The sequence below is a fragment of the Rhinoderma darwinii genome, chromosome 1 (genome assembly GCF_050947455.1).
Source record: "Rhinoderma darwinii isolate aRhiDar2 chromosome 1, aRhiDar2.hap1, whole genome shotgun sequence".
Lineage (NCBI taxonomy): Eukaryota > Metazoa > Chordata > Amphibia > Anura > Rhinodermatidae > Rhinoderma > Rhinoderma darwinii.
This window is the reverse complement of record NC_134687.1, coordinates 137,428,234-137,449,236: the sequence shown is the minus strand read 5'-3', so window position 1 is coordinate 137,449,236 and position 21,003 is coordinate 137,428,234. Positions and strand designations below refer to the sequence as shown.

At 42.4% G+C, this 21,003-nt stretch overlaps 1 protein-coding gene across 2 annotated transcripts in view; it reads left to right on the top strand.

The window, feature by feature from the left end:
* Window positions 1–21,003, top strand: part of IL15 (interleukin 15) — a 115,886-nt gene that overhangs the window by 93,044 nt on the left and 1,839 nt on the right. For both annotated transcript variants that reach the window (XM_075849699.1, XM_075849698.1), the window contains exon 6: window positions 2,898–3,050. In XM_075849699.1, the coding sequence (XP_075705814.1) occupies window positions 2,898–3,050 (153 nt within the window). The remainder of the gene's footprint in view (window positions 1–2,897; window positions 3,051–21,003) is intronic.

Below are 21,003 nucleotides of genomic sequence, written 5' to 3'. Positions count from 1 at the left end.
GCCTTCCAAGAGCCATAACCTTTTTACTATCCGTCGAGATATCTGTACGTGGACTTGTTTTTTTTTATGCGAAAAGTAGAATTTTCTAATATACATCACTGCTAATTAACTCCTACCCACCGCAATCATTTTTCACATTGTCATTTTTTCCTCCCCACCTTCCAAAAGCCATAACTGTTTGTTTTTTTACCGTCGATTATAGCTGTATGAGGGCTTGATTTTTGCAGGACAAGTTATAGTTTTTCATGGCACCATTTATTGTACCATATAATGTAATAACAAAAATTCTTTGTGGGGTGGAACACAAAAAAACCTGAAATAATCCATTGTTTTGTGCACTTCGTTTTTGCGGTGTTCACCGTGCAATTAAAAAGAAATGTTAACTTTATTCTGCGGGTCAATAGGATTACGACGATACCAAATTTATATATTTTTATATATATATATATATATATATATATATGTATATATATATATATATATATATATATTTTACTATTTTTACAAGGAAATAGTAACTGTAAAAATTAAATATATTTTGTGTCACCAAATTCTATAACTTTTTTACTTTTCCGCTGATTGAGCGGCATGAGGGCATTTTTTGCTGGACGAACTATAGTTTTTAATGGCACCATTTTGGGGTACATGCAAGTTTTTGATCACTTTTTAATTACGCTTTTTGTGGGAGACGAAGTGACCAAAAAACAGCGATTCTGGCATTTAAATTTTTTTTTTTTTACCGCGTACACCCTGCCGGTTAAATAATTATGTATTGTAATAGTTCAGACATTTACGGACAAGGCAATACCAATTTTTTTTTTATCAATGCTTTAGGGGGAAAATGGGAAAAGGGTTTTTTGCAACTTTTTAAATATTTTTTTTGTACATAAGTAAAAATGTGTTAAATAACGTTTTTTCCATTTTATTAGTCCCCCCAAGCGGACTTAAGCCAGCGATCGCTAGCACTATATACTTTAATACTAATGTATTGCAGTATATCGTGTTTCGGATAGGCTTCTATTAAGCTGCCAGAGGTACGGCTTAATAGGACAACAAAGATGAAAGACCTGTGGACCCTGATTAGGCCCCCAGACTGCCATGCCAGCCATCGTCACCCCGCGATCACGCCGTTGAGGGGATGGGCTGTTAGAGGTGCTCGCCCCCTTCTTTCTAACGCTTTAAATGCCAGTCATTATTGACCGTGGAATCTAAGGGGTTAAACAAGCAGGATCGCTCTTGAGCGTGATTCCGCTCATTATAGTGAAGTGTCGGCTGTAATATACAGCCGACACCAGCGTTGTATGGAGCAGGCTCAGCCCGCTCCATACTTCCCCCTACCCAGCTATTACGTAGGGGTTGTTCAGGCACAGGGCAATTTTTCATACTGATGATCTATCCACAGGATAGGTCATCATTATATGACCGGTGGGGGTCAGACACCCAGACCCAGCACTGATCATCTGTTCCTGCTGCCTCTGGGCACTGGATGTTATGCAGCGGCCAGTGTCTCAAGTGAATAGGAGGAGAGTTGGCCATCTGCTTCAATCAGAGCAGAGCTTCAGTACTGCATTACAGCCGCTATACTGTGACCGGAGCCATCTGCTTCCGGCACTGACATCTGGTGCCCAGAGACAGCCGGAACAGCTTATTCTGTGGATAAGTCATCAGTGTGAAAAATCGCTCCATGCCCGGGCAAGCCCTTTAATTTCAGTACACCACCCGACATGTTTCGCTAATATACCCCTGAGGACGCTACGTGTGTAGCGAAACATGTCGGGGGGGCTTTCTCTCGTTTTTTAATATCAATGTGTGCCTAACAATTCAAAGTGAACTCTTAATAGTGCTGGGTGTTTGCGCAGCGTACTGCAGTCGCTGATCAATACACCCTTGGTACCATACACTGAATATACTCACTTCAATACTTTAGCAACATCTTTGCAACCGTGATATATTGCTAGGCCACATTGGCTAACTTTTAACTCTATATGTTGTGAGTCTGTTGGTAAATATTTGCATTTATGTTAATAAAATTTACATTTTATCCCAATTCTTGGGTTCATATAGTAGTTGGAAATTTGGGTCCCATTGTGCCTCTGGCATATTAGTTTTGCATTGCAGTATATACCTGCCAACTACTAGGGTCTATATATTTTTCTGTTTATATTAAAGAGAACCTGTCACGATGAAAATGCAGTTCTATCTACAGGAAGCATGTTGTAGAGCAGGAGTAGCTGAACAGATTGCTGTATAGAAATGATTCAGTATAACCTGTAATTTATTCATCTAAATCCTTGCTCTTTTTATGCTCCGGAGTCCAGTGGGTGGTCCTACTCCGGGATTGACAACCTTCCCTGTATGAGTGTGCATAGAGACATAATTATCAGTTACTGAGTAGGACCACCCACAGGACTTCTTAGCATAGAAAGTGCAGGGATTTAGATCAATAAATTACAGGTTATACTGAATATTTTTCCACAAAACTCTACATAAATCTGCTCCGCTTCTCCTTTATAACAAGCGACCTGTAGATTAGGCTGCATTTTAAACATGACAGGTTACCTTTAAGCTCATAGAGGATTGCCTACATATGTGTATAGGTCTTTTTACACTGGGCAATTATCATTAAGATTTGTTCGTTTCCGAACGCCCAACAAGTATTTCCCTGTGTAAATGCAGGAAAGGTAAACTTTAAAGGATTAAACTATCATTTATTGTTGATCTTTGTCATCATTGGCGGGTTCTGTAAATGTCACAAATAGCAACATTTAGAGCAGTTCTGCCTAGAGCACATCTCTCGGGAGAGTCTTCGCTAGGAAACAATGATGTTGCTTTTCTGTTTTTCTAATGTTGATGTAAGCTTTATTACACAGTTTAAAGTTCTCTTCTGTCCTTTCCAGGATACATGTACACAACCAATTTTTGATTGCTATTGTGAAGAATTTAAAGTAGTTTTGGAAGAGATCAGTATGTCAGGGGAGGAAAATCTAGCCAAGGAAATAAGTCATACACTTAAAAACATGTGGACTTATCGTCCATCAGAAAGGGATATGGTAAGTATTGTGAAAAATGTTTTGCATAATTGTCATGTGCTTGAAAAATGAAGAAAGTCTAGAGATAATAATGAAAGGCCCCAAACTTCGTATACTGTGCTCTAAAAAGTATTAATCCACTTGGACTTTTTTTATGTCATTTTTAGTAACAATGAATCACTTTTAAAGCGTTACATGCAAACATAAGCCTCTCTTTTTTTTTTTTTTCTTTTTTTTTTTCTGCATCTATTAAGAAAAATGTCATACTAAATTAAGTTTGTTGAAATTTAGAGGCCATCTAAAATCATCTCCGAGTAATGAATCCATGGGTTCTCACAAGCGGAAGCTTGCTTTTTTTTAATTTTTTTATTCTATTATAAAAAGATGAATGGTATTAAGTGCAGAATAAAATAGAAACAAAGAATTTTGTACAGATTTGCAATACCATTTTGCACCCTTTGATATAATTCCTGTGCAACTTGGTATAGAGCTCCACCAAAACAGTGCCACTATAGTACCCACCATAAATCGTGCCAACGAAGTCTCCCCTATAAACCACACTAGCAGAGTGCCTTGGTTCCCTTCACACAGCCATAGCATTACATGATACATTTATGGTGACACCTACAGTATTTATAAATCTCCAATTAACCCCTTAATGACCGGGCATGTTTGTACCTTAATGACCAAGCCAGATTTGTCAAATCTGGTATGTCTGACTTTATCAGAGAATAACTCTGTGAAAGTTTTGAATATCCAAGTAATTCTGACATTGTTTTTTCGTCACATGTTGTACTTTATTTTAGTGGTAAAAGTAGACTGATACGATTTGCGGAAATTAATTAAAAAATAGAAAAATGGAAGAAATTTTGTAAAAATTACCATTTTCCCCTATTTTTAACTGCAATATGTCACATATGTACACACATACTGTACAATTTTTTTAATTAAATATATATTTCTATCTCTTTACTCCATTTTGGCAGCACTTTTGAAAAAATAAAATAAATTTTCAGCAATTTAGAGGACTTACAAATTGAATAATAATGTTATAAATTTTGAAGTACATTTTGTTTTCCTGCACCAAGCCAGGTTTTCAGAGGCTCATAGGTCTCAGAGTGATGGAAACCCCCACAAATGACCCCATTTAGAAAACTAGACCCCTTAAGGTATTTACCTAAGGGTATAGTAAGTATTTTGACCCCACAGTTTTTTGCTAAATTTAATACATAGCAGGTGAAAAAAAAAAATTTCACTTTTTTTCATAAAAGTATCAGTTTGAAGACCAATTTCTTTGTAAAGCGACCATGAGAATGAAGAAACACACCACAAAATCTATCACCCTGTTTCTCCTGTTTTCAAAAATACCAACATTGTGGCCCTAATGCGCTGCCTGGACAAACGGCAGGACCCAAAAGGAAGGGAGCACCCGGAGGCTTTCAGGACTCATATTTTGCTTGAAAATGTTTTAGGCCCCAATGTACATTTGGAGAAGCTTTGAGCTGCCAGAATGATAGAAACTCCCCATAAACGACCCCATTTCGAAAACTAGACCCCTTAAGGTATTTATCTAGGGGTATAGTTGGCATTTTGACCACACAGGTTTTTCGCTAAATATATTGAAATTAGTCTGTAAGAATTAAAATGTACTTTTTTTCTGAAACAACATAGAAATTTTTATTATTTACAAGCAATAACGAAGAAAATGCACCCCAACATTTGTAAAGCAATGTCTCCCGATTACGACAATACCCCATATGTGGTAATAAACTGCTGTTTGGACCCACAGCAGGGCTCAGAAGGGAAGGAGCGCCATTTGGATTTATGATTTTGCTGGAATGGTTTTCGGTGCCATGTCGCATTTGCAATGCACTGGAGGGACCAAAACAGTGGAAACCCACCAAAAGTGACCCCATTTTGGAAAAACCTTCAAGGAATTTATCTAGGGGTATAGTGAGCATTTAGACCCCACGGGTCTTTTGCAGAGTTTATTAGAATTAGGGCGCGAAAATTAATATCAACATTTTTTCCACTAAAATGTTGCATTTTCTCATTTTCACAAGGGATAAAGGAGGAAAAAAAAACAACCATTTTTTTATAAAGCAATTTCTCCCGAGTACGGAAATACCCAACATGTTGTCATACGTTTTTTCATTAGAAATGAATTAACCCTTTCAGGACTGATCCATTTTTTGCTTTCATATTTTAGATTTTCACTCCCCGCTTTCCAAGAGCCATAACTTTTTTATTTTTCCATCAATAGAGTGGTGTGAAGGCTTATTTGTTGCGGGACAATCTGTAGTTTTCATTGGTACCATTTTGGGGTACATGCGATTTTTTTTGATCACTTTTTATTCAATTTTTTTGCAATCCTGAGCAAAAAACAGGAATTCTGACACCGTTTTTTAGGTTTTCTTTTTGCGGCGCTCACCGTACGCTATAAATGAAATTTTTACTTTATTCTGCAGGTTGGTACGATTACGGCGATACCATATGTATATAGGTTTGGTCCTTTTTTTTAGCGTTTGCGCAATAAAATGACTTATTTATAAAAAAAAAAAATTCTGTGTCACCATATTCTGAGAGACATAATTTTTTAATTTTTTAGTCAAAAAAGCTGTGTAAGGGCTTGTTTTTTGCGGGACGGATAGAAGTTTTTATTGGTACTATTTTCGGGTACATGCGACTTTTTGATCACTTTTTATTCTTTATTTAGGGAGCGGTGGTGACCCAAAAAAATTGCGATTCTGTCGTAGTTTTTTATTGATTTTTTTTGGGGTGTTCATCGTGCGGGAAAAACAACATTATAGTTTTATAGTTGTGTTCGTTACGAACGCGGTGATACCAGATATGTGTACTTTTTTAACGTGTTCATTTTTTTTCTATAATAAAAGTCTTATTATAGGAAAAAAAGCATTTAGTGTTTATAGAACTTATAACTTTTATTTTTACACTTTTTTTAAAACATTTTTATTACTTTTTTTTACTTTTTTAACTTGTCCCACTAGGGGACACTTAGTCTTGCAGCTTTGATCGCTGCTAGAGTACATTACACTACACACGTAGTGTAATGTACTCTAACTGTCATTGTGACGTGACTGTCACACTGACAGGAAGCAGAGGAGTAACGGCCGGACGCTGTTCCTCCGAGGCTTCCGTGCATGGCAACCCGGAGGTCATTATCTGACCTCCGATTGCCGTGACAAGCATCGGTAGCCCCCACGATCACTTCGTGGGGGCTGCTGATGTGCTTCAAACCACTTAAATGCGGCGACGGCAATCCGTCGCCGCACTTAAGGGGTTAACTGCCGAAATCAGCGGCGATGGTCCGCTGTCCGGCAAGACTGATGTCTCAGCTGTCGGGGACAACTGTCAGCGCGGGTCTGTCACTCTGTGTTTACACAGAGTGACAGTTTGAAATGCGGACGAAAATGAACGTCATGGTGCGGGAACTAGCAGCCGACCATGACGTTCATTTTCGTCCTTGGTCGTTAAGGGGTTAAAGTCAATAGGAAAGACATAAATACATATGCAGCAAGCTCCCCCTAGTGGCGACTGACAGCAAGCTTTGCAGGAGTCTTTTGCCTTCTCTGCCTTGATTCTAGTAGATCTCCATCTGAACTATCCAGAAGAGTAGCCAAGTATCACATAAATGATGGTAATGTTTCAGACATGCAGGGTCTCTGTGCAGGTAGGAAGCTGATGTATAGATTCATTGTGTATTGCTCTTCCATTTGTACCAGAAGCTGCTGTACCAGACAACCTATGATGTTCATTGGATGAATTTAATTGCAACAATTGTAATTTATAAATCAACTTTATAATGGCAAACATATATTTTTATTTAAAGATCTTTCTTTTCTTAACCCCTTAATGACCGCCGATAAGCCTTTTTACGGCGGTCATTAGTGGGCTTTATTCTAGAGCTCCGCCATTCTACGTCGCTGCTGTAGAATAAAGTAAACAGAGCAGGGAGCCGTGAAATCTCCCTGCTCTCAGCTGCCAGAGGCAGCTGAGGGTTGGGGGCGTCCCTGCTCTGCCGGGTGAGATCGATATTAGTATCGATCTCACCCGTTTAACCCTTCAGATGCGGTGCACAATAGCGAGCACCGCATCTAAGTGGTTTTGGAGAGAGGGAGGGAGCTCCCTCTCATCTCACTGACACCCGGCGATAAAATCGCCAAGTGTCTGTGTCTTCTATGGCAGCCGGGGGTCTAATAAAGACCCCCAGGTCTGCCTGGAGCGAATGCCTGCTAGATCATGCCGCAGGCATGACCTAGCAGATGCCTGTCCGTTTTAAACGGACAGGCAGTAATACACTGCAATACAAAAGTATTGCAGTGTATTATAATAGCGATCGGAGGATAGTGAAGTCCCCTAGTGGGACTAGTAAAAAAGTAAAAAAGTTTAATAAAGTTAATAAAAAAAATTAGGGCCCAGAATGCAAGCAGGGGGAAGGGGTTAAAGAGGCTCTGTCACCAGATTTTGCAACCCCTATCTGCTATTGCAGCAGATAGGCGCTGCAATGTAGATTACAGTAACGTTTTTATTTTTAAAAAACGAGCATTTTTGGCCAAGTTATGACCATTTTTGTAGTTATGCAAATGAGGCTTGCAAAAGTCCAAGTGGGTGTGTTTAAAAGTAAAAGTCCAAGTGGGCGTGTATTATGTGCGTACATCGGGGCGTTTTTAATACTTTTACTAGTAAGTCGATCTTACCTGCAAACGCTGATGCTGCTGCAGAATCAACTGTAGCCTCTGGTGCCGATGTGGCCGACACGATGCAGGACCTGTGAGTGACGTCACAGATCTGCACTGTCAGAAGCTGGGCGTTCTGAAGAGAAGTGGATGATACTTCTCTTCAGAGCGCCCAGCTAGTAAAAGTATTAAAAACGCGCCGATGTACGCACATAATACACGCCCACTTGGACTTTTACTTTTAAACACACACACTTGGACTTTTGCAAGCCTCACTTGCATAACTACAAAAATTGTCATAACTTGGCCAAAAATGCTCGTTTTTTAAAAATAAAAACGTTACTGTAATCTACATTGCAGCGCCTATCTGCTGCAATAGCAGATAGGGGTTGCAAAATCTGGTGACAGAGCCTCTTTAAAGAAGAAAAAAATATTTATCTTTGTTTGTAACACTTTATTCTTTACTTTTCCCGATAGCAAAAAAAATAAATTTTCAAATAAATGAAAGAAATGTAAACTAAAAGAGGGGGTTCCCATTCAGGGCTGTGAACTATTAGCCAACAATAAAAGCAAGGGGCCGCAAGGCGCGCCATTAGGGTGAAATCTGGTGTACAAGTGTACAGCAAAATGGTGTGTATAGCTCCGTGAGTTGTGCATGTGCAGGCACAACTCTGATGATAGCATGAAACGGCTGCTGCTTATCTGGCGATCTTCCAGTGGTTCAATGTAGAGGGATGTGGAGAAAATGATCACTCCTAAAGTAGCGCTACCGTCAGTGGTAGAAAATCATCCAAGCGGTTTATATAAAATGGGATCTTTATTCCAGGACAATGCGTTTCAAAATCTACGATTTCTTCCTCCGGTTCATACATATTTTTGTATGGACCTGAGGAAGAAACCATGGTATATTTTAAAACGAGTTAAACTAGAATAGAGATACAGTTTTATATAGACCGCTTGGCTGATTTTTTTTGCCACTGACGGTAGCGCTACTTTAGGAGCGATCATTTTCTCCACATCCCTCTACTTTATAGCCTCTGGCTATAGCCTTCAGTTTGTGTAGATCTCACACCATCAAGTTTGCGCACATGGATACTGCAGTTCTTTGCAAAACTGTTGAAGCTCTGTCAAGTTGCACAGGTTTTGTTAGTGAACAACTGTTTTAATGTGCAACCCCAAATTCTTAGACTACCAGTCCCCTCTCCTGACATATCTGTATAAGTACATCACTTCTATGGGAGTTACAGAATTAGAGGTTTACCCTACTTTCAAAGAAATTAATGGAAAAAGCCGCCCGGTCACCTCTCCATTCTCCACATGAGGTAGCTGGCAACTGCCTCACCAAGCGGGTCAGGGGACCCAAATTCAGGAGAGAAAAGTGGGTCCCTGATACAGGTCTAGTTATACTACAATTCTTTGCCACCTTGATTGTACACATTTTATTATTCCGTATCCTTAGGTAAATTGTAAAATGAATTCTTTTAATTATTTTGATTCATTATTTCTTTGGCAGTAAATTTTGTTGATCAGTCTCTGAAAAGCCAAATTAAATCTAATGTATTCAATGTTACACAATGAAGCATCATTTATTTTGCATAACTATTATGCCATTTCAAACAATAATGTTTCTGTTAAAAAAAACATTTTTGAAGGGCCACTGTCTTCGCTAGAACAGACGTGGTCTAATCACCTTTTCCTGTATCGGCCAGAAGAGACAGAGTTAGGGTATGTTCACACTCAGTGAGCAAAAACGTCTGAAAATACGGAGCTGTTTTCAAGGGAAAACAGCTCCTGATTTTCAGACGTTGTTTGTGCCACTCGCGATTTTCGCAGCGTTTTTTTACGGCCGTTTTGGAGCTTTTTTCAATACAGTCTATGAAAAACGGCTCAAAAAAACGGCCCAAGAAGTGTCCTGCACTTCTTTTTGAGGCCGTTTTTTTACGCGTAAAAAAAACGCAGCGAAAAACGCTCCATCGGAACAGAACGCAGTTTTTCCATTAAAATCAATGGGCAGATGTTTGGAGGCGTTCTGCTTCCAATTTTTCGGCAATTTTTCGGGCATTTACTGCCCGAAAAATGGCCGAAAATAGGCCATCTGAACATACCCTTAGATGTCTATTTAATCAGAAGTGCATAGCACTCAGCCAAAGACATTTTGCCCCTTTCGTTTTCAATAGTTTTTTATTAAACAGTTTTGTAAAATAATAATATAATAATAACACAGACTCGCAGAGTCTCAACTTTTGCATTTCAGTAATACAATTAAACAAAGTATTAGACCAACATGGTCTTCAATAAATCTCACATTATATACCATTCATGATGTCTACACTCCTGCCAAATATATAGTATATAAATGTCTTCATTGCTAACATAGGTAACTATTCTTGACATCACATTGCTTTATAGAGTACCTTAACATGGCCTCTATGGAAGAAAGATAAGAGAGAGAAAAACAAAACACACATAATAATCAAAAGAAGGATAAGGACGGGGGGAAGGAAAGGTGTAGGGTAGAAGGGTTTCCTAACCATCTCTATGTATTCACGAAAATGTGTGATTCCTCCATGGGTCCCAAATGGCATCAAATTTGTCTAATGTACCCGCCAGCAGATGTGTTAGGCGATCATTAACCATTATCCATGAAATCTTAGCGATCAACATATCCATAGACAACGTGGGTGTTCGCCAGGCCCTAGCGATAGTTATTTTAGCTGCCAGAAACACATATCGGAGAAATTTACGTGCGGGGGCCCGAACCTCCGGAATAGGACCGCATAGCAGAGCCGTAATCACATCCCTGGGGGGTTTGACTTGGATCACTGTGTTAATAAGCTGGTATACCTGGTTCCAAAAGGTGGCAACCACTGGACACTCCCATAGAATATGCATTAGTGTACCCTCCGCACCACATTGTCTAAAGCAGTGCTTATCCACCAATGGGTTAAATCGAGCTATACGAGTAGGGACCATATACCATCTCATTAATACCTTATAACCCGCTTCCACCAAGGATGTATTGATGGATAATTTCGAGGTCGTACAAGCCATCTCCCTCCACTGCTCCAATTCCACTCCCATGCCTAAATCGTGTTCCCATCGTGTCATGTAAGGGAGTTTACCTACCGGAGTAACCAGATCTGAATATATCGTGGATATTTTACGTCGTAGGCCAGAAAGCCAGCACAGCCGTTCAAAAGTGGTCAATGTACTGATGTCCCCCCTCCTGGATTTCCAGTCCAACAAGAAGTGGTGTATCTGGATGTATCTAAAATGCTCCGATGGGGGCATCGAGTGTGAGTCCTTAAAGTAATCCAAAGTTCTGATGTCCCCCCCTATAAAGAAGTCCTTAATCCTGTAAAACCCCTTATTGAGCCACCACCGGAATTCCATTCTACGCAGACCCGGAGGAAAGGCAGAATTACCCGTGATGGTCATGAGCGGATTATGGGGTGATTTAATATGAAATCTCTTTCTAAGCGAGTCCCACAGCTGTAACATCTGAGAAAGCACAGGGGAGAGAACCGGAGGTCTGTCCGAGGACTCCATCCACAGTAACGTTTCCAGCGGGAAACTGGTACATGCGGCCGTTTCAATTTGCGTCCACTGGGGGCAGTATGGTCTCGCATACATATCTGTAAATTGCGCCAGACGTGCTGCATGATAGTATTGTTGGATATTGGGAACCCCCAGCCCCCCTGCAGTTTTAGGGGTAAATAAAGTTTGTCTCTGTATTCTCGGTCTTTTAGAACCCCAAATAAACGATATGATGAGCCCTTGGATTTGTCTAAGCGCCTTCTGAGGGACCACGATAGGGAGCGTGCGAAAATAATATAGCAATCTGGGCAAGATCGTCATTTTGATGGAGGCAATGCGCCCAAACCATGAGAGATTAAGAGGGGACCATCTAGTGAGATCTGTAGCTATTTGTTGAAAAAGTGGAGGGAAGTTGTCCACGTAAAGGGACTCTATGGTGGGCGTCAATTTAATACCCAAATACGTCAATCTACGTGCATCCCAATGAAAATCAAAGTTAAGTTTTAGGAGCTTCACTACCCCGATTGGCAATGTAAGATTCATTGCCACCGACTTGGAGTGGTTGACCTTAAGCCCAGACAGCTTGCCAAACTGATCAAGAATATGAAAGAGATTCGGCAAGGATGTGAGAGGTGTCGATATGAAAAGCAGTATGTCATCCGCAAACAAGGCACATTTATGTTCTACTCCTCCCACCTTCACCCCCCTAATGTCGGGAGAATTTCGTATGAGGTTGGTCAACGGCTCAATAGCCAGCGCAAAGAGGGAAGGCGATAGTGGGCACCCCTGTCGCGTTCCTCTGCATATTGGAAAAGCTCCTGACATAAATCCCCTAGAATTTATTTTTGCTGTAGGAAGACAATATAAGATCTTAAGAATAGACAAAAAACCTGAACCGAAACCCATTCTCTCAAGGACATAAAACAAATAGTCCCAGGATAGCGAGTCAAAAGCTTTCTGAAGGTCAAGGCTTAATAACATACTTTGACGTCCGGAAGTACCATCCCACCCCGAGCGAACAGCTGAGATAATGTCCACAGCCCGTCTCGTCTGGTCCTCCGCCTGGCGGAGGGGTATAAATCCCGCCTGGTCCTTATGTATATATGTGGCAAGGAAGGAGTTCAATCTAACCGCCAGAATTTTTGTCATAATCTTAAGATCCACATCGAGAAGGGATATCGGGCGATAGTTGGCCTGATCTGTATGATCCTTATGAGGCTTGGGAATAAGATGTATGTAAGCTAAATTCGAAAAAGGGGGCAAATTATTACCCTCCCGATAAGCATTGAACAATTCAACCATGTGCGGGGCCAAGACCTCCCTAAAATGTTTGTAATAACCTGAGGAAAACCCATCTGGCCCCGGGGCTTTGTGAGCCTTCAGATTTTTAATAACATCCAATACCTCCTCCAAACAAAATTCAGCATCCAATGTTTCTCTATCCCCTTGGGAAAGTTTAGTAGGGAATGTTTTTTCCAGCAAGACCTTAGCCTTATTTTTATCAAACTGAGGTGGTGCTGAGTACAAAGCTGAATAAAAATCCTGAAAGGCCTTTACAACTTTTGTGGGATTCTGTGATAAAGATCCATCCGCCAATCGCAATTTCGGTGGTGTTGAGGTGTTAAATCGGGGCGTGAGGCGTCTAGAGAGTAATGTTCCAGGTTTATCCCCTTGTGTAAAAAACTTATGTTGTGACCAACGCAGACTTTTTTCCGCCCAACTTGTCAGACATAAATTTAATTCTGTTCTAGCTTCCGCTAATTTTGCTTTAATATCTGCTGAGGGGTCTGTTTTAAATTGCTTAGACAGATCCGCAAACTTCCTCTCCTTTAACGCCAGAACCTCCTTCAACCGTTTCTTATTACGCGAGGCTATCTGGATGAATTTCCCCCTAATCACTGCTTTGTGAGCCGCCCAATTGGACATAATTGAGGTGTCTGGTGCCTTATTAAGTAGAAAATATGTGTCCAAATCCCTTTGGATTTCTTTAACTATCTCCTGATCCGATAGTAGTGACTCATTCAATCTCCAAGAGGAGATAGGTGGTCTCCCACATAAATCTGACAGCCGAACCACAATCGGGTCATGATCAGACCAGGGTGTAGCCAAAATCCTAGCATCCGTGACCTTAGGGAGTAAGCTAGTTGACATCATAACATGATCAATACGGGTGTGAATATTATGGGCTGAGGAGAAATAAGTATAATCCCTTGCTGTGGGGTTAAAATCCCGCCAGACATCTATGACATCCACCGAATGGAAGAAACGTGCTACTTGTATGCTGGTTGACGTAGGAGGTATAAGTCGCACCCTGGATGCGTGGGATTTATCCATGGACGCGTCCAAGGCGATATTAGAATCCCCACCCATAATTATCGGGCCCTCTATCGATGAGTGGAGCTTGCGCCACATGCCTTGGAAGAACGCCGGTTGATTGGAGTTCGGGGCATAGTAGTTAATAAAGGTTATTGGAGATTCATGTAACAGACCCGAGACCAGGATGTACCTGCCATCCGGGTCAGAGATCGTGTTGTGAGGTGTAAACGGGACCGACCGAGACAACCATATGCCCACTCCCCTGTGCTTAGTAGAGGCACTAGCCAAAAATTTTTGTGAGTAGTGTCTATGAAAGTACGATGGAGCAGAGGAGGTAGAAAAATGCGTTTCCTGTAAAAATAGTATATCAACATGAGAGGATTTATAATACAAGAAAGCTTTTCGACGCTTGATCGGGGAATTAAGGCCCTGCACATTATGTGTGAGTAAACTAAAGGTTTTAGCAGATTCCATGGCCGCCATCATAGAGCAGGAGGTAGAACCATGTGCATATTAGGATCCAGCCATAGAGACAAAGGTCAGAAATAGGAAAGACGGGAAAGGGAAGGGAGTAAAAGACAGAACAAAAATAGAACAGACACAAAGTATCAATAGTACCGAACATAGTCTACCGACTAGGCAGTCAAGAAAAGACTGCTAACAGGGGGACAGCAGACCGTCGTGAAGGCACAGCATTTCCGAAAATATATACCCAGACATTCAACCCCTTAACCTATATCAACCCTGAGCATAATAGGCATTCCCATGTTAAATATAAGGTAAAGCAAACTTTCATATTTTTAAAAAACAAAAAACAAACATATCTATAGCCAGAGTACCAACTCACTGCGAACTTGACCCATCCAGACCCTTCCTCGCCTTTTTCGGGTCAGCTTATAAACAAATTTGCATTACTATAAGTGGGAGTCCAGAGAAGCAAAAGAAATCCCCTCATCCACCCCAACGTATGGATCCCCGGCTCCCAGTCCGCTGAGAACTGCAACTGGCGGTATCCGGCTGAAACTCAGCATCAGTGCTGCTCGAAGACATCTCCGGCCAATATGAAGAATAAAGAAAAAGAAAGAGAAAGAAACTATCTGCTTCTATAATCGGCCTCCTTTCCGTCATGTCGGATTCAATTGTTGCCGACGAGATTCCACCCTCTGTTCCCGAGGTAACTCTGGACGGCCTCCTTGGGTACGCCATATTGGTGACAACGGGGGATCCCGTATGGGGAGTCGGGAGGAGCTTGACTTATCCTGGGGTGGTAGAATATGTAAGTCCCTCAGCAGATCCTCTCCCTCCTGTAGCGTAGAGAAGCCATATTGCCTGTTATTGCGCATGAAAAGGAGACGAAATGGGAATGCCCACCGATATGGGATCGCATGATGTTTGAGGGTCTGCAGGATAGGGCGAAGCATCCGCCTTTTCTGAATGGTTTGGGGAGCCAAATCAGCAAATATCTGAACCGCTGTATTACAAATGGTGATCACCGGAAGCTTCCTAGCTCTTTCCATCACCTTCTCCTTAATCGAATAATAGTGGAGTTTCACTATAATATCTCTGGGAAGTCCATCCCTCCTCATGGCCGTCAAAGCTCTATGGGCCCGGTCAATTTCCATATGTGATTCCGATATATCAGGTATCAAGGTAGTGAGTAGCAGACGAACCACCACCGGTACCTCCGTCTGAGATTCCGGGACCCCTCTGATCCTGAAGTTATAGCGTCGGGATCGATTTTCCAGGTCCTCAATTCTGGTGTTCGCCTCCTCCAATTGCTCCTGCAGATCCTCCATAAATCTAGTATTCTGGTTAACTCTTGCAGTGACGGCGGTCATTTTGGTCTCAATAGCCTGCATATGCGCCCCCACTTTGTGTAAATCTTGGTGTACCGCGGCTATCTTGGAGCTTATTTCCCCCATCTGAGCTTGCATGGCTCTTGATATGCAGGAAAAGATGGCGTCCTCTGTTAATCCGGAAGTAATGGCCGGCGGCATGGGCGAGTGCTGTGGCACGTGAACGGGCACTGATTGCGGCAGTCCCAGGTCTGGGATCGGGCCCTCTCCTTGTAAATCCTCCTGTGCCTGCAATAGTGATGTGCTGCTATTTTCCCGCAGGAGCACAGGATAATCCTGTGATAACACCGCCGTGCTGGATTCTATCTGTGTCACCTGCTGCTGCTGCAGCAGGCCTTGCTCCGCCATGTTCGGCGCCGCCATCAGCATATCTGCCACGGACCTCTGAGCCTGGGTTTGCTTACCCCTTCTTCCACTCCCTCTGGCCATAGGTGGATGCCCGAACCTCTAAGGTACTTCTCCTTTCTTTTATGGGTCTCGATGTCTGCTGTTAGCGATATATATGCTGGATTGCCTTCACGAGGTGCGGAGCCTGGTTAGAACGCGTCCACCATGTTCAGCTGCGCGCATGCGCCCCCATTTTGCCCCTTTCTTCTGGTGATCGTTGGCCACCAGTTGTGATTGACCAAAAAAAAAAAAAAAAAAAAATCTTCTGATGTCATTATAGCATGTCAGTTTTCTTTTTTTTTTAAAAAGTGCAGTTACCGTTTAAAACCAGTTTAAATCACTGGTTACTCAACAACAATGCCGTCAGAAAGACTTGGCACTCTCTCAAATATTGTAATATGATAACCTTGTTTCCCTTATCAGCTTTAACTCTCATACAGTGTTGTTGGAGCATTTTAACTATTTTAACTCTACATAAGGCCTCATTCAGACGGCCGTGTTCAGTTCTGTCCCATAATGCAATCATGTTTTCAGTACAGGACAGTATTCCCTTGGGGAGGCAGGGACTCCTAGCAGCATAGATAAATATGATGCTCGGAGCCCGGCTCCCTGAACCGTGGTCCGTCCGGGAACTACTGCTGACATATGGTTCGTATATCCAGGAGCGAACACGGCTGTCTTAATGAGGCCTAACTCTGTATACACAGTAGTAAAGTTTCTAACTACGGTACTTCCCTAATCTCAAGCTGGCCATAAACTAACAATAGAAAAATAATATCAAATCAGCAGCGTTCCAACCTGGCCTTTTATTTTCACCAAAGTCTTGTAGGTAACTCCAAATGATGAAGAGGAATCCTCACATTGGATGGAATAAATGCCACATAATATAATATCGCAACAAGATAATATCCCAAGAATAGCTTCTATTATACTCCCCAACAGATAACTTGTAACAAAACAATCAAACACATGGTACGCCACCCTGTGTATTACCTCCAGTTTCGGCTTCTTATTGCCATTTTCTGCTGAATGGCATTTATTCCATTCAGTGTGAGGTTTCCTCTTTATCTTTTGGAGTTACCTACAACAGTTACAAGACCTACAACCAGCCACACTGATCTTATCTCCCGGTCCTCCCTGCCAGACAGAGTGTTAAGTGAGGGAGGAGCGAGGAAATTAAGCCAGAGGTGTTTCTCCCCCACTCAGCAGAGCATCTGGCAGGGAGATAATATCAGTGTGACTGTCTGGGTATGTGCACACGGTAGCAGGCTTTTACGTCTGAAAAGACAGACTGTTTTCAGGAGAAAACAGCTGCCTCGTTTCAGACGTAAAAGCTCCTCCTCGTAATATGTGAGGCGTCTTTGACGCCCGTAATCTTGAGCTGCTCTTCATTGACTTCAATGAAGAACGGCTCAAATTACGTTGCAAAGAAGTGTCCTGCACTTCTTTGCCGAGGCAGTAAATTTATGCGTCGTCGTTTGACAGCTGTCAAATGACGACGAGTAAATTACAGGTCGTCTGCACAGTACGTCGGCAAACCCATTCAAATGAATGGGCAGATGTTTGCCGACGTATTGTAGCCCTATTTTCAGACGTAAAACGAGGCATTATACCCCTCGTTTACGTCTGAAAATAGGTCGTGTGAACCCAGCCTTTTTTAGCAACGGACTGAAACAGTCTTGTAAAAGTGCCTGATGCACTGAGACATCGGGTGCATCGGGTTTAATGAGCAGTCAGGATGAAGTGTTCCCTATACAGAGTAGCTGTTTTCAGCATGTATAGTGCTCAATACAGATTTTGTCTAGCAATGGCCTGTAGCTAAGAGGATAGGGGTAGCAGTTCAGGAGCAGCTTTACAATGAAAGGAGGCTGAATTGGTTAATAAAAGATATTGCAATATTTCCTGAAAGAGCCTGCCTTATACATCATTAAAAATGAAATGACAGTTACACTTTAAATGGTTTTTCTAAGCTTATGAAAAGTACCTGAAAAGTACCTATACGTGTCTGAATGCTCATTAGGTGAGACCACCATAGTTCAGAAGTACAGATGTGTCCACCCTTAACTTTTCTTGAATTGTTATACATACAATTTGTCATGATACCAATTCAATACGCTGGTTGAAGAAGAGAAACAAGGACCGCACATCCACAATATTAATCGATGAACATGAGGTTCTTAGTTAACATTTTGATCAAATTGTATAAGCTCACTTGCCACTTCACGGCGACCTCCGATAAGTGGGTCCCTACTCTATTGGTTGCAGCACCGCATGGCGGCGCCTGACACCACAATACCGCAGAGGGAGCAGCCCAGAAGCACCCCTGCTGCCAGGCCAAGCCACGTCCCCCCACGAGCGCAGTACCACAGCAACAGACAGCACCACAGGGCACCACAACAAATAAAAAGATGGAATAAACTCGCCTTCAGATGTGCCCCCAGTGGCCAACTGAGAGCATAAGAGCAGAAACACTTATGAAGTCATTCCTTAATTAAGATCAGCTGGGTTAAAAGCGTTGAGTGCTGGTACCAGAAATTGCAATAAAGAGAGAATCTATAAATATACTGGTTGAAGAGGAGAAACAAGCAACGGCCTGTAGCTGAGAGGATAGGCGTAGCAGTTCAGGAGCAGTTTAAGGGCATGCCCCCACGTGGCGGAATTCCTCCGCAACTGTCCGCATCAATGTTGCACCTAATCCGGGTTGCGGATTACGGCTGCGGATCTGCCCAAAATGTGCTGTAAATTGATGCGGACTAGCTGCTGCGGACTGCGGGAAAAGTGCTTCCCTTCTCTCTATCAGTGCAGGATAGAGAGAAGGGACAGCACTTTCCCTAGTGAAAGTAAACGACTTTCATAACCGATAAAAACACAGGGACATATACAAAAACACCGAAAAAGGCCATACTTACAAATGGACACAGCCAGGCCAGAAATGCTGATGAAAGGGCGAGCAGGTGCTTTAAATAATAATAGCCACTCCCACTAGTCTTGAGGGGAGTGGTGTGTGGTGCATGGGATGTGTAGTAAGAAATAATAAATGAATAGTGTGTGTGCAAGTGTAATACTATAAGTGAATTATAGGGGGCAGTAATAAATGAAGTGCCTCAATAGAAATAAATGGATAATGGGGTGCAAGTGAGTGAAACATGGAGGGATAGTGTGTACGTCATGAGGCACAACGTGTATAGCCAGGTAGAAGCCTATTTGTGACGCCTTGATAATTCATAGAGCGGGCTACCCTGCTTGCTATGCCAAACAACAACACACCATGCTCTCCCAGCATCAAAGACCCAGCTGTGTCCAAGAGAAGCGAATATACATAATAATGAAAAATACCTGGGGTATTGGTAATCATTTTGGCCAAAAGGACGCAAGCTCGCAATCCATATTTAAAGCACCTGCTCGCCCTTTCATCAGCATTTCTGGCCTGGCTGTGTCCATTTGTAAGTATGGCTTTTTCGGTGTTTTTTTAAACGACTTTCATACTTACCGGCCGTTGTCTTGGTGATGCGTCCCTCTTTCGGCATCCAGCCCGACCTCCCTGGATGACGCGGCAGTCCATGTGACCGCTGCAGCCTGTGATTGGCTGCAGCCGTCACTTACACTGAAACGTCATCCTGGGAAGCCGGACTGGAGACAGAAGCAGGGAGTTCTCGGTAAGTATGAACTTCTATTTTTTGACAGGTTGCTGTATATTGGGATCGGTAGTCACTGTCCAGGGTGCAGAAACTGTTACTGCCGATCAGTTAACTCTTTCATCACCCTGGACAGTGACTATTTACTGACGTCGCCTAGCAACACTCCCGTAATTACGGGAGCCCCATTGACTTCCTCAGTCTGGCTGTAGACCTAGAAATACATAGGTCCAGCCAGAATGAAGAAATGTCATGTTAAAAAAGCAAGACGCATCCGCAGCACACATAACATGTGCATGACAGCTGCGGACTTCATTGCGGAATTTAGAATCTCCATTGAAGTCAATGGAGAAATTCCGCCATGAGTCCGCAACCAGTCCGCCACTGCTCCGCAACAGACAGAGCATGCTGCGGACACCAAATTCCGCTCCTCAGCGGAATTTTACTCAACGTCTAAACGAACACTTCTGAATTAAAGTGGAAGTCAATGGAGAAACGGCTCCGCTGCGGATTAACGCTGCGGAGTGTCCGCAGCGGAATTCAAGTGCAATTCCGCCACGTGTGAACCCAGCCTAACAATGAAAGAAGACTGAATTGGTTAATAAAAGATATTGCAATATGGCCTGAAAGCGCCTGCCTTATACATTATTAAAAATGAAATGATGGTTACACTTTAAATGGATTTCTGAGCTTAACTTTTATTGAATTGTGATACATACAATATCATGCTACCAATTCAATACAATCTTAGGTCATCAATTAAAAAAACATATATGTTAAATATATACGTTTTTTAACATGGGAATCTATGGGCGACTGGGTGGCATCTGTCAGAAGCATCCATCCTAGCCATAAAAAAAAGTATACATTAAACGTACAATTAGTTTTTTTTAGCATGGAAGTTTATGGCCAACAAATGGCATCTATAAGGCCTTATTCACACGAACGTGAAAAACGGCCGTGTGACAGCCGTTCTTTTAACGGCAGTCACATGGCCGTTTTTCAGAACAAAGATGTTCTATGGGTGTATTCACAGGTACGTTTTTTTAACGGCCCGTGAATAATGGCTGTCAAAAAATAGGACATGTCCTATTTTTGGCCGTTTTCATGGCCTGACGGCCCCCATAGAAGTCAATGGATCAGTTTTTAACGGCTGTCAATACATGTAACAACCGTTAAAAACGGATCTGTGACATGGGGATTGGCAAGGGAACTACTAGTTCCCTTGCTGGCTATCGCGACGCAATGACACTCACCGATGCAGCGCCGACCTCTTTTGGTGTGGTCTCTCGTCTTTCCGGGTTCTGCAAAGGCGACGCGATGACGTCATTGCACCGCCTTCGCAGATCCCGTGAAGACGAGAGACCACGCATGATGACGAGCTGCATCGGTGAGTGTAATCGCGTTGCCGCAGATCCCGTGAAGACAGTGCTGCATCGGTGAGTATGTAGGGCATTCATGTCGGGCTGTGTGGTATATACAGGGAGGATGTGTGGTATATACAAGGAGGTGTATGGCATCATATACAGGGGGTCTGTGTGGCATC